The 21,038-nt window shown below is 49.6% G+C and overlaps 1 protein-coding gene across 7 annotated transcripts in view; it reads right to left on the reverse strand.

Moving 5' to 3' along the window:
• The window catches only part of CACNA1D (calcium voltage-gated channel subunit alpha1 D), a 301,559-nt gene that overhangs the window by 93,380 nt on the left and 187,141 nt on the right, over positions 1-21,038 (reverse strand). For all 7 annotated transcript variants that reach the window (XM_004581552.2, XM_058678997.1, XM_058678996.1 and 4 more), the window contains exon 9: positions 7,111-7,280. In XM_004581552.2, coding sequence (XP_004581609.2) covers positions 7,111-7,280 — 170 coding nt within the window. The remainder of the gene's footprint in view (positions 1-7,110; positions 7,281-21,038) is intronic.

Raw genomic sequence — 21,038 nt, forward strand, 5'->3', positions numbered from 1 at the left:
CTTTCTCAAGAGGCTGGGGCCCTAAGGAACCCTCACCAAGTCACCTGTGGGTTATTCCTGGACATGTGCCTTAGTCTCTCAAGTCAGCATCCCCACAGGTGGCAGAGAACACTTCCAAGAATATGGCCCAGGCAAGGTGTGTCCTCTGCTCCCTGAGCTCTGCATCCTGCAAGTTGCCTTCTTGCTCCAGGGCTTCCTGGCTGGGGCTGACCTGGGGGGTAGCAGGAGGCTGGCCATGCCCGGGTGCATTGGCAACACACACAAGTGACCAGGGCAGCTGCTGGCACAGCTGCCTGTATGGAGTAGGCCCAACTACTTGGCCCAGGATTTCTGATAAGGGATGCATTTAGATTCACGTTTAGGATACAGTGTGAAACTTAACTGTTTCCCACATAAGTCCAATTCCCTCTTGCGAAGTATAGTGCCCCCACACCTCTACATGCCAGAACTTAATTTTTAGCTTCAGTCTCAAAAAGCTGCCATAATCAGCTTTAACATGATCCTGGGCATACCAGTCAGAAACAGTGGAAGACCAAGAAGCCGGGAGGACAAAACAAACAAACAAACAAACAAACAAAAAAACCAATCCAACAGCATTACTAGAATTGCTCAACAGCTTCAAATTAAAAACATCACTTGAGAGAAAGTGTTTAGCAAGTTCATCTCCCATTCTAAGAATCTGCATGCTGAATCAAAACCTCCGTGTCAGTTCAGCAGCTTCTTTATAATATACAGTTCAAAGGAAATAAGACACTGCAATGCTATCTTGGTCCTCTTGTCTTGGAGAAAGACAAGAGGAAAACGACAAGACCACATTGCAAGGAAATCAAGCCACTCCAATCGAGGTATGTTTTAGACACACCACACGGGCACATGCATGTCACACAACGCCTATGCACAGCAGGGGCGGCAGAGACCCTGGGAGAGAGACCTCCTAAGAGAAAGGACAGTCTCAGGAGGTTACCGTGATCTTTAGCCCTGCGTCGGCGGAAGCAGCAAAACCTCCTTTTCTTCTTGTCCTCTTTTAACAGGTCGGCCACCGTGACCCCTTCAGGTTGAATACAGGCAATTCTGTTACTGTACAGTAGAGGGCAGCAACAGCAATGCAAACAGGAGGGCTAGAGGCCTCCCAAAGCTCCCAGGACTGCTAGGCTGGGATAGCAAACCCTAACCTGCTTGGGATAAGGCAGCATAGAGTTCCTGAGGGACAGTGCACCTGCTGTTGTCTGAACACACATCGCCATCTTTGGGCACCAGCTCTCAATAAACCAGCGGGCCCACTCTAGATAAAGTTCTCTCCAGCTTGGCCTACCATCTAAGAAGGGCGCTTTCGGGAGACTTAGGGGCTTTGGATACTGACGAGCAGGTGTGCTTCCAATCGACACTGCCATCGGGGGGAGGAGGGGGACAGTGGGAATAAAAAGATGGGTTGTGACAGTCCACATCTCACCCCTGCCGTGCCATGTACTGACTAGACAACCACGGAAGATGCGACCTAACTTTCCTAAGCCACAGTTCTCTCCCCTGTAAGACGGATACTTGGACCTGTACTTCATAAGCCTGGTATACAGGAAACAGACCATGGAAGCCACACACACACAGCTCTGGCAAAGCACGATCAACCACCACCATTTCTGACCCGGCTCTCTTGTGAGTGCTGTGTCAGAGAAGAAACTAGCTCAGGATCTCTGACCCCTTGACTCTGTGCTTCCTGGATCACTGAATGGGGGTTAATCTCTGGAGCTGAGGCCACGTACTCCAGTGAAGGGCATGGCAGGGCAGCAAGGCTGCAGAGGGATGCTGGTGTGGGCAGGGGCTGGGGCACATACTACTAGTGGGCAATATAGTTCTCAAACGGGCATCCTGGAGTGGACTTTCGGTACATCAGGGCAGATGCTGCTGGGAAATGGCCACATCCTGCACCATAGTGCCTGGGCTCAAGTCCTCACTGTGTTTCTTCTTCCAGCTTCCTGCTAATGAGCATCCCGGTCGGGAACAGGGGATGGCTCAAGCACTCGGGGACCTATCACCCCTGTGGAATTCCCCGCTCCTGCTCTTGTCCTGGTCGCGGCTGGCATTTGGAGAGTGAACTGGATGGGATCTCTGTCTCTATCTGCCTTTCAACTATATAAAAAAATTTCAAAAATACAGCAAACACCACTCTTGACATGGCAGACCCCTTTCTCCTAACCTGCTCCATAAGAAGGTGCATGTGTGCAAGCATGCATTTGGGGGGTGATTTGTGGTGGTTAATGTGCAGAATGGGGGTTCAGATCCCAGCTTTGACAGTCACGTGATCTTAGAGAGTGACTTCACCCCTCTGTGTTCGAGTGCCCTCAGCTTTCACATTCCAGTTGCACAGGGTCATGTGAGGAGTGAGGGACTCCTGTACCCAAAGCCATCCCAGCCATGTCTGACCCATGCAGGTCCCTGACAGATGTTGGTCAGGACTGTGTGAGTGTGTGTCTCCATCCGTCCAACACTGGGCTTGGTCTAAGCCCGTTGCCAGCACGCAGAGGCACTGCTGGCACCTGCCCGGTTTATCAGATCACCATACACACAGGGGCAGAGTCCTAACTCTGATGCCCACTACAATGGGGAGACCATTGGGGTTTTCCTGACAGTGACCATCAATGGCCAACAGTTGCAACTTTGTTTTCAAAACATGGAGAAGTGTCAGCAGCACATAGCTGAGTCAGAAAGATATGCACTGGGTCTCTCATGGCAAGACTATGGGGGAAAAAATCACACATCCCTGTGTGCAAAGCAGGGCCACAACAACGAGGTCCCAGGCTGTCAGCCCTTGGCTCCATTCCGGGGCGGGGGAGAGGATTCTTTTTTGGTAGATGCTTTTAAGTCACAGTGGGCCAGGATTCCTTTGGTCATTAAAACACTGAAAACACAGACACGAACCACCATGAACTCTGCCAATCTGGCCACTGCACAGGTTCCCCTGCCTCCCTCTAGCCAACAGCTCTTAGAAGGCCTGAGGGGAGGCACGGCTGCCTTTCCAAATGCCTATCCCCATGGAGCTGACCACTCCCCATGCCACCCCAGTCGGCCTTCCCAGGAGGCAGTCCTGCCTTCCCAGCGGTGTCTCCAGGAGGGGGCTGCTGTCACACATTTGTGTCTGCACAGGCTTCTCAGGCTGCCGCTGCTTGTTCCACAGCTTGAAATCAAACAGAGGGTCTGGTCTGAGCTTTCCCTGAGGGGACGTTTCACACTTAGTCTCCTGCAACAGGACTGGCCAAGTGCCATGTCTTACGCTGGCACATGGCTTGGCCACCTCTGTGGTCAGTGTCACAGGCACAGGTGCCCATGCAGCACCTGCAAAAGGGAGGTGGCTAGGGTGGTCCTGTGCCTGAGGCCTGGGGTGAGCAGAGGTCCAGCGGGAGCAGGAGGACCCCCAGAGGCAGGACCAACTCAGAAGTGCTCTTTTGCTTCAACTTGGGTTCCGGGCATCCCCTCCCTTTCTCTGGCCACCCAGGACCCCCTCTTAGATCATTCTTGGTTCCTCACAATGAAATGGCCTTGCTTTTTCTAAACAGGGCTTTTTTTTTTTTTCTTAAAAGTGAGCTCCCTTTAAAAACGGTTTCATTCTTAATGCTATTTTTTAAAGACTAATCACTGACAATGAGGAGAGTTTAAAATAGAATTTTAGGCTCCCAGATTTTAACAGGCTTAGAAAAACTCCATTGTTAGCTCAGAAGCAGCTGCATACGTCTAAAAAATCACTTCGAGATTTGGCTGGGTTTCTTAAGAAAACTTGAAGCTCAGCAAAAAGTTAAATAAATTTATCCTGGAAAATTCCCCCCAAATGCTCAGAAACTGACTTCCAAGGGAATTTGGTCTGCTCCACGAACTGAGAAGCAGCAGCTTTCGAACAGCAAATGTATAGGATTAATACCACACATAGGCTGTGAAAATGCCAAGTGATAGCTACCTATTACCCTGTCACAGCTCAGCTAAGGAGCTGCATCTCCTCCCCTCTCCCCTGCATCAAGTGCCTGGGAACAGTAGTAGGCTGGTCGGCAGCTGACAGCATTCAGGACTTGGGAGCTCCCAACACCAGCCTGAGGTCAAAACCTCCAGGAAGTTTTACATCAAAGAGCCCAGGAGGGCATGGCAGCTGTCATAGTGCTAAAGGCACCATTTAGGATCTCCTTATTCCTTATCAGAGTGCGTGGGTTCAAGACCTGGCTCCACTTCCAATTCTAGCTTCCTACTAATATACACTGGGGAGGCAACAGGTCTTGGCTCAGGTGCTTGCGGCCTTGCCACTCATGAGAGAGACCCCAGTTGAGTCTCATTGCCCTGACAGCTGCAGGCATTTGCACAGGGAATCATGGGATGGGCCATCCCTGTCTCTTTGCCTTTTAACTATATACATTTTTTAAAAGAATAAATTGCCTTTTATAATATTTACTTATTTGTTTGAAAGGCAGAATTGCAGAGCGAGAGGGGGCAGGAAAAAAAGAGCTTACATCCACTGGTTCACTCCCCAGATGGCCACAAAAGCTGGGGCTTAGCCAGGCTAAAGCTAGGAGCTCATCAGGGCTCCCCACGTGGGTGTCAAGGACACAAGTACTTGGGCCATCTTCTGCTGCTTTTCTTAACCCATTATCAGGGAGCTGGATCAGACATGGAACAGACAGGACATGAAAGTGGTACCCATAGGCGACAGCTTTACCTGCTATGCCACAATGCCAGCCCCAAACAAAGTTTTCAATCAGAGTAAGCCAGCCTTGGCTTCTACCCCAGAAGTCATCAACACCACAGAGGAGGGAAGGCAGCATGAGGAAGCTCTCAGGCTCCTGAGGGACTGTGATGGACAGCCAGAGCTAGGCACAGCAGATTTAGCAAGCAACACTGCACAAATGAGGGTGTCCCTGACATGAGGTCTGCTCTCCGACAGCCAGAAAGCTGCAAACCTGAAATGGACTTCAAGAATCCCAAGGCTGTGCTGCCTGCTCTCCTGTGGGAAGGAACCCTCAGCTTTGTTTTCCATCAACACTGGAGGAGCTTTCAGTTTCTGCACAGAAAAGTACAGAGCAGTGGTCCCAAACAGGGTCCTCTGCCTGAGGTTGGGTGGCAACAGAGGAGAAACTGAAAGAGGCTCCATCTTCCTCATGACAGTATGGAGCTGACTGCTACCAGATCTGGCACACTTAAATCCCTACCATGCCTCCTTGCAGGCCTATCTTGGTCTCCTTCCCTACAAGGTCAAGTGGAACTCAGAGATGTTGGGCAACTTGCCTGACACTGATGTCCAAATTCCAAGTCCCCAAACTCAGCTGCACCCAATTCCAGAGACAGTGGATCGAAAATATCCCTGCACTCCAGGTCCCCACCCCTTGTGGGCTCATGGGCTCCTGCTGGCTCCTCTAGGCTGAGGCTCAGCCAGAAACAAGGCTTGCTACTCACACTGTCACTTGGAGAATATGTACCACAGACATGGAAGACCCAGCTGAAAAGAGCAAATGGTCCAATCAGCATTCTAGGCTAGTGTGGATGAGATTGGGAGTGGGAGCAAGGAATAGTGTGTCAGGAACACAAGTGGTGGTTCTCACTCAGCCAGGGGAGGATTCTATTACCAGCAACACCCCTGCTCCACTGTCTGCTGGTCAGGCGCCCAGAGATGGCCCCAGTCCTGGCATGGGGTCAGCCTTTGCCTGTCTGTCACTCTTGAAACCTTCCCTGGTGGTTTTCTGCGGGCAGCAGAATGGGAGGCCCAAGGCAACTACAATAGGGCTGCCAAGGTCTGCATGCAGCAAGGGTCCCTGCATCCTTGTCAGGCGGAAATCTGGGGCTCTCTGCTTAAGTCGGTTCTACCTGCACATGGTTCTCCTTGTCTAGGATTTATGTCTCTATTTAAAGCCTTAATCATTGAGCCTCTGAAAATCTGATAACTCGAGAAGTGCTGTAAGCCTTGCTCCACAGGAAACCCTGGCACATGGCAAAATGAGCTGGATCAAGAGCACGGGTGCACAGAAATATTTGCTATTCTGGCTCAACCATTAAGCCAGTTAATCATTTTTGAGTCACACGCCACTGTGCACAGCAGAAACCAGAATGCTGATGTTCCAAGATCCAGGGAAGGTTCTTCCCAGACCCCAGCAGGACACAGGAAATAGTGAACCCCTAGAACCACCAGAAGACCCTAACTAGATCTACTAAAAACCACTGCCTCAATTATATGCCATGAAAGTAACCCCAGTACAATGGCCAATGGCAGTATCAGGGTGGGAATTTGTCTGTTTCCCAAAGCAGGACAACTAAGAGGTGGAAAAGCCATCGGCTTCCAAGAAAACACTCAGCTCCCTGGGGGAAACATCCAGTGCCTTGCCTGGGGAAAGGGGCAACAGTGTCTCTGGTTTACAAACAACACCCCGTGTCCTGGGCTTGGGTCGGGGGGCTGGGGAGAAGATCAGATGGCCACAGATCAGCATCAGAGCTGCTGGCTGCAAGTGAAAATCCAAAGCGCTGGGTAGGCACTCGCTTGCAGCACCTAGACAGCCTGTCATCAGCCATACTGCAGGTGCAGGGGCCCAGCGAAGACCACAGGGATTCAGATTGGCCCCGGTACCCAAGGATGGCTGTGCTCCAGTCGGGCCCACACCTTCTTAGGTCTCATCACCCAGTGACAAGTCCCCGAGTTGGACACAGTCAGCTTGGATCCACAGGTGCTGAAGTTTTGGTCTCATCCTGAGCAGGTCGGCATCTGCACTCCACCGCCCCCGGGACACACAGGCTGGAGGCAGTGGTAAGTCCTTCATAGTGAGAAGCCCTCTCCATCTAGAGTCTCAAGCCAGTAGCACTGCTCCCAAGGAAGTGTGGAGAACCATGAGCTCTTCCCTGCCCTAGCACATGGACCCGTGTCTGCCTCCCCCAGGGGAACAGGCCGACAGAGGTAGTGACCTGTCTGTCCCAAGTCCAAGCCCCAAACCTCAGGCAGAAGCCCAAGGCTTGTGCACCAGGGCTTGTCCCCTCGAGGTATGAGTGCAGGCGTAAGGGACCAGGTGGCAGGGACGAGGCTGTGCCAGCCCCAGCCTGGGTCCCAGCCCTCTTGCTGGAGCCTACCACGTCAGGAGTGGGACGGGGAGCACCTACTGTTTCGTTTGCCTTCGTCTCCTCCTTCCTCCTCATTCTCAGGATCGATGTCTTCGGCCTGGGTGATCCAGTCCAAGTAGCCCTTGAGGTCCTCTTCCAGCTGCTGCTTCTCCCGGAGCTTCTGGAAATCTCCCCGCGCTTTTGCCTTCTCTCTCTCCTTGGAGAATTCTCTGAGGGAGGCCAAGAGCACAGGCACAGGTCAGCGTATCCCCGGGGACCTGCATCAGGAGCCGAGTGCCCCGCTGCACGCCGTCCGGCAGCAGGACACAGGGCACGGAGGACAGCCGCGGTAGCACAGCAACAAAAGCCACACACGTGTGCAGACAGGACAGTGTCTTCCCACGCGAGACCACGGAGGCAGAGCTGCAGAGGCCACAGCAACACACATGCATCACCTTGTAGGAAATGAGCTCCTTCAGGAAGATGGTGAACCCATGGAGCTGAGGCCATGGACACCTGGTGCTGCTGTGCGGGAGCCTGGCCACCTCACTCAGAGGAGACCCATCTGCCCCGGTGGCCCTCATACTTCCAGCACCCGTCAGGTAGAAGGTACCCACAGGGGCCAAACGGGGCTCCCAGAGATCATCCAGCTGAGGGCTCCTTTCATATCCTTAGACAAAACTTGGCTTTCACATTGTGTGCTGGCCACTTGGCCAAGGTCCCTGAGCAGGGAGCGGCTCCTGGCCCCAAAGCCTATGGGCCTAGCCTGATCAGTACACAGAGTCAGGGCAGGTCCACTCAAAGTCTAGGTAGAAGCCCAAGCACAGGGGAGGTACTACTTTTTTTTTCTTAATCCTTGATTCTTGCCATGATCTCTTCCCCAGATGAAGTGGCATAACTTTTTGTCCACTTACAGGAATACCTGCCTTGTAGAGGCTTTGGCAGAGGTGGAAATGGGCACCTGTGGGCTGTGTATCTTCCAGGGAGGGGACAATCCTGTATTAATGTGGATATCCCCATGCATGCTCAAGCAAGCCTGAGGACAAGGCGGACAATTATCCAGTGTTTATTGACCAGCAACCATCCGCATTGCCATCCGTGAACTATTCCAGGACCCAAGAGGTGCAAGCTAGGGAGCTGATAAGCACATCTGTGAAGCTGTCAGGAAAGTAGGAGAGCCTCCAGGCAGGACAGCCTCGTCACGCCAGCCCCCAGGGTTCTGAGGTGGTAGCCTCCGTCTTCCCTGCCCCCTGCCTGCTGGTTCAAAGCCAACGCATCTCCTTTTCTGGGGCCTTGTGAACTCGCGCAAGTGATAAACTGGGAAACAAATCAACCACTGTTCTCAGGCTGAGCCTCCTTCTCTCTCAACTCCAGGCCATGCTGGAGCACACGGGGAACACCAATACTTCATACAGGAGATCAGAAGCAGTCCTGAGGTCCCACCTGCCCAAGCCCCAAGAAGAGCATCCTACTCCTCAACAGTCGCACCTTTCAGTTCCCTTGAACCCACCCTTGGCTCCGTGACCCTCTGGGATGCAAAGAAGGAAGGAGGCAGGTGGCGCAAGGAAGAGCAAAGAGTAAGCAGAGATCACTGTCTGGCAGACACATGCTCTTGTTCTTAAAGACGGTGCTCTCTGGGAGCACACACACTCCTGACCCCAACAAGAAGGTACCTGCAGGGCAGCATCCTGCTGATCACTTGAGCTGCACCCTGAGAATGGGCCGGGGTATCCAGAAAAGCTCAGCTTCCTGAGACACGGGAGATGCCTAACTCAGCCCTAGTCAAGTCAGTGAATGACTCTGAAATCTGAACAGGACACACTCCACCCAGAATCAGATTCCCAAGCGACAGCAGCAGGTCTCCAAGTATCACCCGGTCACCGTGGGAAAACACAGGATAGAACCTGGTCTCTTATGCCCCCTGCACAGCACAAGTGGCCTTCCATTCCGTCACTCACCACACAGCACATCCTCCTGCGGGCTCAGCATGCCCAAGTAGCTCATCACGCACACACTGGACTTTCTGAGTTCACATCCTATTTACTACATGTTTTTTGAAAAACAAAAACAAAAACAAAGATAGCAAGAGCTACCCTGCTATCTTTGAGGCCTAACAGGTCTTATAAAAGGAAGCTTTGTTTTAATATCGTAGTTTCTGCACTTTTACATTGGAAATACAAGACTCCTGTCTTAGGGTGTATTCTGGATGCTGGAACATAGTTATGCTAGCATAAGTATAGCTTCAATATGACCAAAATTCCTGAGATTAACAAACAGGCTGAGCCTCTACCTGTGGTGCCAGCATCCCATTTCACAGTGCTGCTTTGAGTCCTGGCTGCTCCACTTCTGATCCAGCTTCCTACTCATGTAGAAAACCAGCAGAAGACGGTCCAAGTCCTTGAACATGGGAAACCCAGAAGCAGTTCCCAGCTCTGTACTGGCCCACTGCCAGCTATTGCAACCATTTGGGGAGTGAACTAGAAGATGGAAGATCTCTGTCTCTCTTTCTAACGCTGCCTTTCAAGTAAACAAATCATGACAGACAAAAAGAGTATCTTTACAAAAAAAAAAAAAAAAAACAGTCCTGAGGCCTTCCACCTTCTCGCACTTCTGTTTGGAAAAGACCTCATGAAATTCTTCATTGCTGACTCCCAGTTATGCCTCTCCTATGGTCACTGCCCACTCTGTCCTTTTCATGCTGGTCCCTGGGCTTGGCACATCTGTGTCACCTCAGCCACTGTGGGCTTCCTCCTCAGGCCCACCCACCCACCACCTGGGAACATTTATTCAGTGTTCAGTAGGGAACAACAGGGTCTTCCAAGTGCCTTCACTTGCATTCATGATCTGTGGACCACCTAGGCAAGTGAGGCTTCTAAATGGTAAGAGGAGTGGGAAGCTGGCTGTGGAGGCCATACCCCACAACACATTCGCGCTCCCATCACAAAAGCCAAGCCTGAGGTCCTCAGACGATGTTCCTGGTCCATGGCACAGGCCCAGGCAATGGTACGACCAGGAAGACAACCAAGCTGCACACTGAGCGTCCCCTCCATGAGCCAGCTTGAGCTTACTGCCCAGAGGCAGATTCACAAGAGGATACCTGTCAGCAAGGACCGGGAGGAACAGAAAATAGGGCACAAAGGCTCAAACAGCTCCGCATCACAGGCCCATTTTCTTCCACAGTCCAACTTGGTAATACAGACAGGGCTGGCATCTGCCCTGATCATGTCCCCTCTGGCTGGAAGCACCATGCCCTGCAGGTGCCCTCTCCTAGCCCTGCCACGGTGAGCCCCAGAAGCCCTGGCTCTGCCAGCACTGTTGGGGTTGGAATGCTGAGCCTGCAATGGCAGTGCAGACCCAAATGTGATGCCCATAGGAACACAGGTGTTATGCATTCAGCGAAGTATCCCTATAAAATACATAGGATATTGGAAATCATCCTGATTTATAGATATGATTTATTCCAGGGGCTGTGATGTGATTTTGTTTTAGCTGGACTCACGTAGAGTTTGAACAAACGGAACACGTTAGTACCCATACTCAAATGCAAACAGCTAGCTCAAGCACTGAGGCTCAGAAACCAATTGAAGTAGCCTTCACAGAGCCAAAAAGAAGAGGGCAAGCAGACAGAAGTATCCACAAACTCTGACCCCTGGAGGCCTGCCTTCTTCAGACCTGAATCTCTTTCCCTGCACAGACTGAACAAAGTGAGACAAAATGAAAATACAAAGGCTCATGCTGCAATGTCATCGCTTTTTGAAACTGTGTAGGTTCCATTTCTGTTGAAGGAAACCAGGTATAAGACATATCCTCAGTAAGAATAAATCTTTATTGGTGGCACTCATGTAGTTCAATAAATCTTTATTGGTGACACTCATCAAAAATCTCCATCTTTTCTCTTAAAGATCTATGAACTTTTTCTTACTGGAAAATCAGATATACAGAGAGGAGGAGAGACAGAGAGGAAGATCTTCCATCTGATGATTAACTTCCTAAGTGGCTGCAATGGCCAGAGCTGTGCCAATCTGAAGCCGGGAGCCAGGAGCCTTGAGCCTCTTTTGGGCCTCTCATGTGGGTACAGGGTCCCAAGGCTTTAGGCTGTCCTCGACTGCTTTCCCATTCCACAAGCAGGGAGCTGCATGGGAAGCAGGACTGCTGCGACACAAACTGGGGCCCACAGGGGATCCCGGCACGTGCAAAGCTAGGCTACCATGCCGGGAAAAATTTCCATCTTTTAACCAAAAAACCACTGGATGGCCAAAGAATGCTCTGTGGCTGAGTCAGGAAGGTGAGCACAGGAGAAAGGATGTGGACTCAAGGCATCCTGTCCCCACTGAAGGGGAACACACTGATCTGTGATGGCCCTCCTGGGTGGCCCCTGAGAGGCTCTGTGCACTCATCAGGAGAGGAAACTGCAGGCCCTTTTGATGCAGGTGACACCTGGAAGAAGACAGAAAGTCCAGGCATGGGCCATCAGCCACGCACGCCACGGCTCTCCTGGGGAACTCACCCCCAACGTGGACCCCACCGTGACTCTGTGCTGTGATTTACTGCCTCCCGCCTCTTTGTCAGCTCCAGTTTGGTTGATGCTCTCCCCTTTTCCCATCCTTGATGCTTCCCCTGGCAGCAGAGCTGGTGCAGGTACTTTAAATAGAACCCAGTTTCCATCTTCTGGGAAGAGGCACCATTTGCAGTGTAGATGTTACGCAGCTTGTAACGACTGGGTTCAGCTGACTGCCATCAACACAACCCAGGAATTAGCAGTGGAGCCATCTGCACAGGCCACACCTCAGAGACAGTACACATGTGCCCACCTGGGCCAGAGCAGGGGGCAGCAGGCACGGAGCTGCAGGGAAGCCAGGCCTTCCTCCCTCTCTCCTGGCTCCTTCCTGACCTCTTCCTCCAGGAACTATATACTCCAACCATCCTCACACTCGCTGTCCCCAAAGGCAGGACCCTCTACTGGGGGCCACCCTATCCCTACCTCTACGTCTCTTGCAAAACAGCACCCCGCTCAGCTGTGTCAGCACCTGCTGAGTTCTTCTGCTCTCCCCACTGTCCCCATGGGTTATCAAAGTCCTGTTCCTGCAGAATTTATTTATCTGCCCTGTAGCTGGTTCTTTAGTATTCCCCGTCACACACCTGTCTGTAAGCTCTATGGCAGGCGGGTGGTGTCTCATCTTTCCAGACTGTTTCTTTAGCACAAGCCCTGTCAGCATCTGCCTGCCACGAAATGGGCAAGTAAACACACAAATCCTTAAACAGCCACAGGTTCTGCATTAATAATGACCAGATCGAAGATCTTAATACCAGGTCTCTGCACTGGATGCGTGTGGCTACAAGTGCCCACGCAACTTTCCATCCCCCTAAAACAATACCCATTAGTGAGTGCCCTTTCAGGAAAAATAACAACCAAAGCAAGAACCCTGCACAAGTCTAATTCACACACACACACACACACACAGAATGAATTATCCCGGGAAGCTTAAAGGGAAATACACTCTTCAGTTTTGCTCACTATTTGAGGACAGAGGAATCTGGCTCTCTTTGAAGAGTTGGTTTCCACAGTAACCAGAGACATTCTAATGAGGCTGACAGAAAATGTCTCTTTAGGACAGGAATCCAGGCAGGTTATAGGCTGAAAGTTACACAATCTCTCCTTTTTGTTTCTTTACACAACATGTTTTAGGGACTGGCTCTGTGGCACAGCTTGCTAAGCTGTTACCTGCAGCACCAGCAACCCAGAGATCAGTTCAAGTCTGTACTGCAATTCTTCCCATCCAGCTTCCTGCTAATGTGCCTGGGAAATCAGTGGAGGATGGCCAGGGTCTCTGGGCCTCTGCACCCATGTGGCAAACCTCGATGAAGCTTCTGCCTCAGTCAGGCCCAGTTCGGCTCATTGTGACCATTTTGGGAATGAGCTAAAAGATAGAAGATTGATCTCTCTCCTCTCCCACAACTTTGTCTCTCCATAAAATCTTAAAAATAAAACACCTTGCAAGAAGTAGTCTTTAGGGCACAGCATGGTGGCTCGATTCGTTAATCCTTGCCTTTCAAGCACAGAGATAGCAAATGGGTGCCAGTTCAGGTTCTAGCAGCTCCACTTCCCATCCAGCTCCCTGCCTGTGGCCTGGGGAGCCAGCAGAGGATGATCCAAAGCCTTGGGACCCTGCACCTGTGTGGGAGACCCTAAAGAAGCTCCTGGCTCCTGACTTTAAATCAGCTCAGCTCTGGCCATTGCAGCCATTTGGGGAATGAACCAGTGGATATTTCTCTCTGTCTCTCCTTCTCTCTGTAAATCTGCCTTTCCAAAAGAAATAAAATAAATCTTTTAAAGAATGTTCTTCAAAAACATGAGGTAGTTTGACCTCTCTCAGAATGCAATGCATCAATCAATTGATCCACTCAAGGAATATTATGTTTCTCTGTGTTGGGCTTCTGACACTACTACCGAGGAAACACGACACTAGAAACACATTCTGAAAGATATATCAGGTCCTGGTTTTTGAAGCAAAGAAGGAAAACGTGTAACTGAAGTCTGACTCAGGAGGGTGGTGGAGCTGTTGGAAATAAACACGCACAAAGACACCAGTGACCCCAGGGCGCATCCTGCCTGCAAGCCTGTGCAGTGTCAAGGGTCCAGCTAGGCTGTCCAGAAGGGACATGTGGCTGCATGCAGTGGTCTTCAAGCTGCTACGGGACAGCAGCCACAACTGCATCAGAGCAAAGTGGGCCTCAAGGATGAACCTGGTACTGAGCCCACCTGCTCCCAAGGCAATTCAGCCACTCCGCAAATGCTATCCACCCGCTACCAGACATGACCCAGACAAGTCAGCTGGGGAGCCACGCTGGGAGGGATCAGAGGTCCCTCTGCCACTGAAGGGCAGGGTGGGCAGCAGAGTACCTCTGCACTCTGACAGCTGAGGGAAGGCGAGAGCATACTGTGGGCGAGGCTTGAGTTCAGAGAGCTCTACCCTCACAGTCTGACTGGCCCACTGGGCCTGGGAAAGGGCTTGTAGAAGCAGTTTCTGCTTGGACAAACAGCCTGGCCCAGCCCGAAGAATAGAGCAGTTCACAACACCCTAGTCCAGCAAGGGATCTGGGTGGCTGGATCCCTCCCCACCCAGACCCAGACACAGAGAGGGTGACCCACTAAAGAGGAATGCAGAACAGGTTCTGGAGACACACGGACCAAGATTTCACCCCTAGCTCGGCTACTGCTCGTCATGTAACCCTGAATGTGGGTGAACCTCTCTGAATCCAGATTTCCTTACCTGTAAAACTGAAGCGAAGAATGCTTGCTTCACTATGTGCATGGACAAGACAAGTGGAATACTATGAACAATGTGCCAGGGTCAGAGCCTGGCAGCCATCTCCTCGCCACCACACTAAAAATGACATCAGCAACCAAGGAACATTCTTTTACCCCTTTGATAGGCTGGACTTGGTCATCCAAGTCCGCAGCCATCTGACCCTCATGGCGAAGGACTAGCTTCAACTATCACCTCTGTCTATACTTTCACCTCTGCACCCCAGCCTGGACCTCCTCATTGCACTGTCAAGGTCATCAGTCCCAGGGATGTCAGATTACACCACCCTGACATGTGACCAGCCCATGGATTCCAACACTTCCAACAGCTTACAGGAACCATCTCCCTCACCCAACAGATGCTCCCAATCGTGCACCCACCCTTCCACTATACCTTTCCCTGCCATTCAAGTTACCTTTGCTGACTCTGAAGGGCAAGGGGGGGGGGGCAGGGACCAGGCTCTGCTCTCCCCTACACTTGCTGGCAGCTGCAATGTGCCCTCCTTGATTTGTCATTCCCATGAATCATGCCCATCCTTCCATGCCCAGACAGAGCTTGGCTTCCTCAGGGGAGCTCTCCCTGACTGCCAACTTTCCACTGCCTTCCAAGGGCAGAGCTGATTCTCACATACACACACACACACACACACACACACACACACACACACACACACACGCTTGACTCATAGCCGGAGAGGGAGAGGGCGCAGCTGCCAGAACTCACACAGAGCCATGGAATTCCCTGCCGTGCCTCCATGAGCTGGCTGACAGGGACAGCTGATGACTCAAGGATGGGCAGTGGGCCTTTGAGGACATCATCCCTGTGGTCACGTGGGGTGGCATTACCCAGAGTCAGAATCCTTCTGACGCCAGAGGCTACCAAGTCCCAGATGCCTGGGTGCCCCAAAGGTGTCAGCAGGCAGCTTAAGCCAACATGTATTTTAAAGCAGAATGTCAAGGGAATGAAGGAGCTTGGAGTGATTAATGCTTTATCCCCGAAGTCAAACCAAATTCTCACATGACAGCCAGACTTCAAGAAACCAGGTTAATGCTCCAAGTGCTTCTTCAGGTCTCAGAAAGATACAGGGCCCCAGAGAGAAGTTCTAGCAAGTGAACATTCAGACTACAAATAAGAAGGCCTGACTCAGAGAAGCAAGCTTCTGGAAGCAGATAACCCCGCAAATTCAGAAAGTTCTTGCCATTTCCAAAGTCCCTTTGCATACATTTCATTCTGGATCTTAGGTCAGCTCTGTGAGAACCATCTCACAGCAAATGGTGCTGGACAATTGCAGGGATGACACCCTGAACAAAGCCACACTCCATTTCTGACTCTGCATTCTTCCCACTACAACCACAGCATCCAATAATCTCCTAGGCCAAATGAACCACTGTGTGCAGACTGGGGTAGCCCCCAAGACCCCAGCCTGAGGCCTGCCTTAGCCCAGTGGGTCAGACACTGAGACCACACCCCCGCTGAGTAACCAGGACCCAGGTTGTGTGTTGTGACTACAGCGGGACAGGGGTTGGAAGGGTAGGGTATACCCTTAGCTCCTCAGACCACAGCCATGGGACAACAGCACCAGCCCAAGGAGTCAGGGTCTCCACAGCCCAGACCCACCCTTCCCCTCGTGCTCCCAGGAAACCACACACCCTCCTCCCTTGGCAATCCCTGGATTGCTGCACTGGCAAGTTCTCCTGAGCCTAAGCCTCTTCACAGGGTTCCCTTGCTTCATGTCACTAGCATGTTTTCAGGCCAAGCTTTCCTGTTCCTTCTCACACCAAGGTCAACACACTCTCATTTTAAACTCAGAACCCTGTTCTTTGAGGATGACGCTGGTGGATTATGTAACCTCCTCCCATTCCTCTGCCTTGTCTTCTACTGACTTTCAGAACTGAAGATATCTACTTCAGCTCCCAGCCCTAAACTCCACTGCCACCATGGGTGATTCAAACGGTCCTTGCTTGCCCTTTGGTTTTTAATTCCTTGACAACATTTTATTTCCAATAATTGCATCCTCTAACCGTTTCTACCACTCCACCTCACCACCAGACCCTCAAATTGTTATTACCTCCACCCCAAGTTCAAGTCTTCAAATTTCCCTCATGAATTCAAGTTTTCTGATTGAATTCCAGGGGACTTATTCAACTATGCCACTGTAAACAGGGCTGGGCAATGTCCAATCCCCTGACCGCTTCATGATCCCCAGTCCAATGGGCCTTTCCTGGCCTCCCAACACAACCGAGACATCATGATCTACCATTTCAGTGATGTTTTTGCGCATCTATCCAGTGCTCTCTGCGTCTACCTATGAAACACAGCTAGCAAACCTAGAATATCAAGCAATGCTGTCCTTACACACACACAGAGAGACAGAGACAGCTGATAAAGCTCAACTGTTTCTTCTATGTCTACATAGGAACAGCCAAGCATGGCTATAGAAAACCAAGCAATGCGATAGATCCACAGTACTACTGACTGACCATCCCCACCACAGCTCAGCTAGTTATTTTTGTACCTCAGGTCCACTCGTGTACTAGCTCTCCAAAACACCCAGCATGCGTGTCTCCCACCCCTCTCCTCAGCAGCCCATCACATCTGTGTCAGAGAAACCAGCATACAAGAACACTCCTAGCTTCCCACTTTCCTACCCAAATTGTATCTGCTGCATCTTCCTTTTCCTTCATCTCATTACCCCAACAAGAGTCTTCTGCTTCACACTACCTGTTTTCTGACATCTTTACTTCAAACTCATGGACATCATACATTCTTTGACTTATTAAGGTTATCTTTAATTTCTCTCAGCAAAGTTGTGTGTAGGTCTTCATGCATCTTTTATTGGATTCATTCCTAGGATCATCTTTTTATATCTTCCACATCTTTACTTAACATTTTGAACATACGGAAGACAGTTATGACAACTGTTTTTTCGTCCTTTTCTGCTGATTTTAACATCTGTGTTCAAGCTGGTTCCAATCGATCCGTTAACTCCTCTCATTAATGGGTCATTCACGCTGCTTTGTGTGCTCAGTAAACTCGATCAGAAGCTAGACATAAACACTACCTTGACCAGTAGAATGCTCAGTAATCCTATAAACACCCTTGTGCTTCGTTCCAGCATGCAGTTTAGTTATAGGGATCAGTCCGGTCCTTTCAGATCTTCCTTAATGATGTGTTCCATCACTCTGGAACGTCACTCAGCCTGGGACAATTCTTCCTCACTACTGAGGCAAAACCTGAGTGCTCTACCAGTCCACCACTGAGGAGTCACCTTGGCCTGGCTGGAAAACAGGTCAGGCTGTCTGGTGGCAACTGGACATACCTCAGGGTCTAGGCAGGTGTCAAGCATTGTCCTAACCCACTAGGGTATCTGGTGCCAGCCTTGCCTAGTTTCCTTACACACATGTGCTACAGTGTCTTCTGCTCTGCACTGAGGGGGTATCAATCTCTACCAACCTCTGGAGTTCTTTGTCTGATGAGTGGCAGGGACCCAAGGACTTGAAGCACTCGCTATCTGCTCATGTCAGATCAAGGTGGTTGGAACTTAACTGTAATTTTAAAGTGTGTGTGTGTGTGTGTGTGTGTGTGTGTGTGTGTGACTGAGTGAGCAGGAGAGAGAATGAGTGCGTGCTCATCTGCTGGCTCATTTCCCCATTGTTCTCAGCAGTTATGGCCAGAGTCAGAGCTGGGAGTGCAATGCAGGTCTCCTGCAAGAGTGGCAGGAACGCCACTGCTTCAGCTCTCACTGCTCCCAGAGCACACATTAGCAGAAAGCTAGAATCAAGAGCCTGAGTCAGCAATCAAACCAGCCAGTGTGATATGGGTAGCAGGCACCTTAACCAGTAGACCAAACACTTGTCCTACTAAATGTAACTTACATAATATCTATGCTTGATGCTCTTCAATTCCTTGTTCTACCAGTCACGGGGAGGGGACTGTAAAACTTCTCATGTACACATCCCTTTGTGGGTTAGTTTCTTCATTTCAGTTACACGGTTTTTGCTTCATGCAGTTTAAGACTACTGCTAGGTGCCTATTTAGGATTATCACGTCTTCTTAATAACCGATCCTCCTAGGAGTCTGAAAGGTCTTTGTCTCTGAAAACGCTCCTTCAATTTCAGTTCACTTTGCAGGGTGTTAATAGAGTAGCTCCATTCTTTAATGTTTAGTTTGGGCTTTTATTTACAATTTGCATTTTTATTGTCTGTCTCCTAATGTAAGTAATGTGCACCATTTCTATTCAACACAATTATTGATATGGATCTATGTCTACAATCTTGCTGCTTTTTTGTTTGCACCATATGTTCTCTTTTTCCTTTACTGACATACTTTGGATAATCGAAAACTATTTAATATCCCATGTTATCTCTGCTTTCGGCTTTTTAAGCATTGCTCTAACGAGCACATGTAGCCTGAAGTTATCAGTCTTTTGGGAATTCATAATTTCACAAACAGTAAGAGTGCTTAAACGACAAAGCTTCATGTAAATCCTATCTTTCGTGATACTGTTGTCCAATAGTTAACTTTTTCCTATTAGAGTTCTCATATCTTTTTGCAAAAAGGTTATCTTTCAAAGAAATTTAGAAATGAAATCTTTTATCTTCATATTTCCAGTATCATATGCTTCTTGATTTATTTGTGAATTCATGTTTCAGTCTGGTATGATCTTCCTTAAGCCCAAACAACCTCTGCTAAGATCTCTTGTAGTGTACATTCGTCATGGACTTGGTGAGGCTGTTGTATTCTGAACATCTCTTGATGTCACCTTACTTGGTGAAAGCTGTGCTGCTTCCCATAGTGCTCTCGTTTCCCATTTACTCTTTTTTTTTTTTTTAAGATTTTATTTTATTTTTTTATTACAAAGTCAGATATACTGAGAGGAGGAGAGACAGAGAAAGTGGAGCTGCCGGGATTAGAACCAGCAGCCATATGGGATCAAGGCGAGGACCTTAGCCACCAGGCCACGCTGCCAAGCCCCCCATTTACTCTTAAAAGATCTATTTATTTTTATTGCAAAGTCAGATATACAGAGAGGAGGAGAGACAGAGAGGAAGATCTTCCGTCTGATGATTCACTCTCCAACTGACTGCAACGGCCAGAGCTGTGCCAATCTGAAGCCAGGAGCCTCAAGCCTCTTTTGGGCCTCTCATGTGGGTGCAGGGTCCCAAGGCTTTGGACCATCCCCAACTGCTTTCCCAGGCCACAAGCAGGGAGCGGGGTGGGAAGTGGAGCTGCCAGGATTAGAACTAGTGCCCATATGAGATCCTGGAGCATTCAAATGTGAGGATTTTAGCCATTAGGCCACCGCGCCGGGCCTTCCATTTACTCTTAAAAGATGCTGTTCCGCTGTCCTGTGGCTTGCACTATTTCTGCAAAGCCAACAGAGATCGTAAATTCTGCTGCATGTAATGTGTTTTTCATCTGGTTTCTTTTTAAATATCCTCTTTGTCATTTAGCAATTTGCATATGAGGTGCCTAGGAGTGATTCTATTCGTGTTTATACTGTTTGGGGTTGATTAAGCTTCCTGGAGCTACGAATTTACAGCTTTCATAAAATGTGTGATATGTTCAGATACTATTTCTCAAAAGACCCTGTTTCTTCCAAAATCTCTCCTTTGGAGTCTCAATTTCACACATGTCAATTACTTACATCCTACAGGCCACGAAGGTTTCACTGATTCCTCCTCCCCCCTCCATACTGTATTATTTCCATTTTTCTACTGAGATTTACTATCTGCTCCTTCACTGTATGTTCCTCTGTGTCTTAAACAGATTTGCAGGAGTGATTTCTAAGTGTCTGGCCGCTAATCCCAACATCTCTGTCACCTCCTGATTTGTGCCTGTCGATCATCTCTGTACCACACCTTGATGAAAGATTAGGTTCTCCTGTTTCTTCTCACATCAAATACATTCACACAATGTCTGGATTTTCACACTTTCCTAGAACAAGTGTTGATTTTTTTTTTTTGCAGTCGTTTTATTTACTTGACACAATCCTTTTGAAGTTGATTTTAAACTTTTTAGAAGAGATCTTGAGTAGCCTTTCTCTAGGGCTAAACAGCCTCGCCCCAGAGTCTACTTTCTCTGAAGTTTCAGTTGAAAAATCCAGGGATTCATCAAGATCAGTGCACGTAGCTGATCAGAACCCTGTGTCTTCCAGGACTGTTGAGTTTGTACTTTTTCTTCTTTTAGCCCTTTAAGTGTCACCTGACACAAAAGTAGTTTAGTACATGGTCAGATTTTCAAAGTGACTTCCAATGCAGATTATTGAACCCATTTCTCAGCAGATATCTCGTCAATACCCTACCCTACTATTTCTAGCTATCTCAACAGCTTTGTTCTTGGTTTCCCCAGAAGACTACCATCCTCTGCCACCATCCTCAAAGTGCCTCCAGGCAGAAAGCCAGCACAAATGTGGCTTCCTTTGTGTGCTGTCCTTTTCTGAGGGACCCCAAGCTTGTCCTGCCTGCTTCCATTTTTTGAGAAAAACTACTGTGTGTGTGTGTGTGTGTGTGTGCGCGCGTGATTTTATGGTTGTTGATGGTTAGAAGTCCAGTCTGGAATGCTTAAAGTATATGGTAGTTGGAGACCAATAACCACAGCCTGAAACTGGTCTCGCCACATCCATTTTTGTATCCGTCCAGTCCATTCATACTACTGCAGCCACCATGACAAGAATACACA

The sequence above is a fragment of the Ochotona princeps genome, chromosome 21, assembly GCF_030435755.1.
Source record: "Ochotona princeps isolate mOchPri1 chromosome 21, mOchPri1.hap1, whole genome shotgun sequence".
NCBI classification, from domain to species: Eukaryota; Metazoa; Chordata; class Mammalia; order Lagomorpha; family Ochotonidae; genus Ochotona; species Ochotona princeps.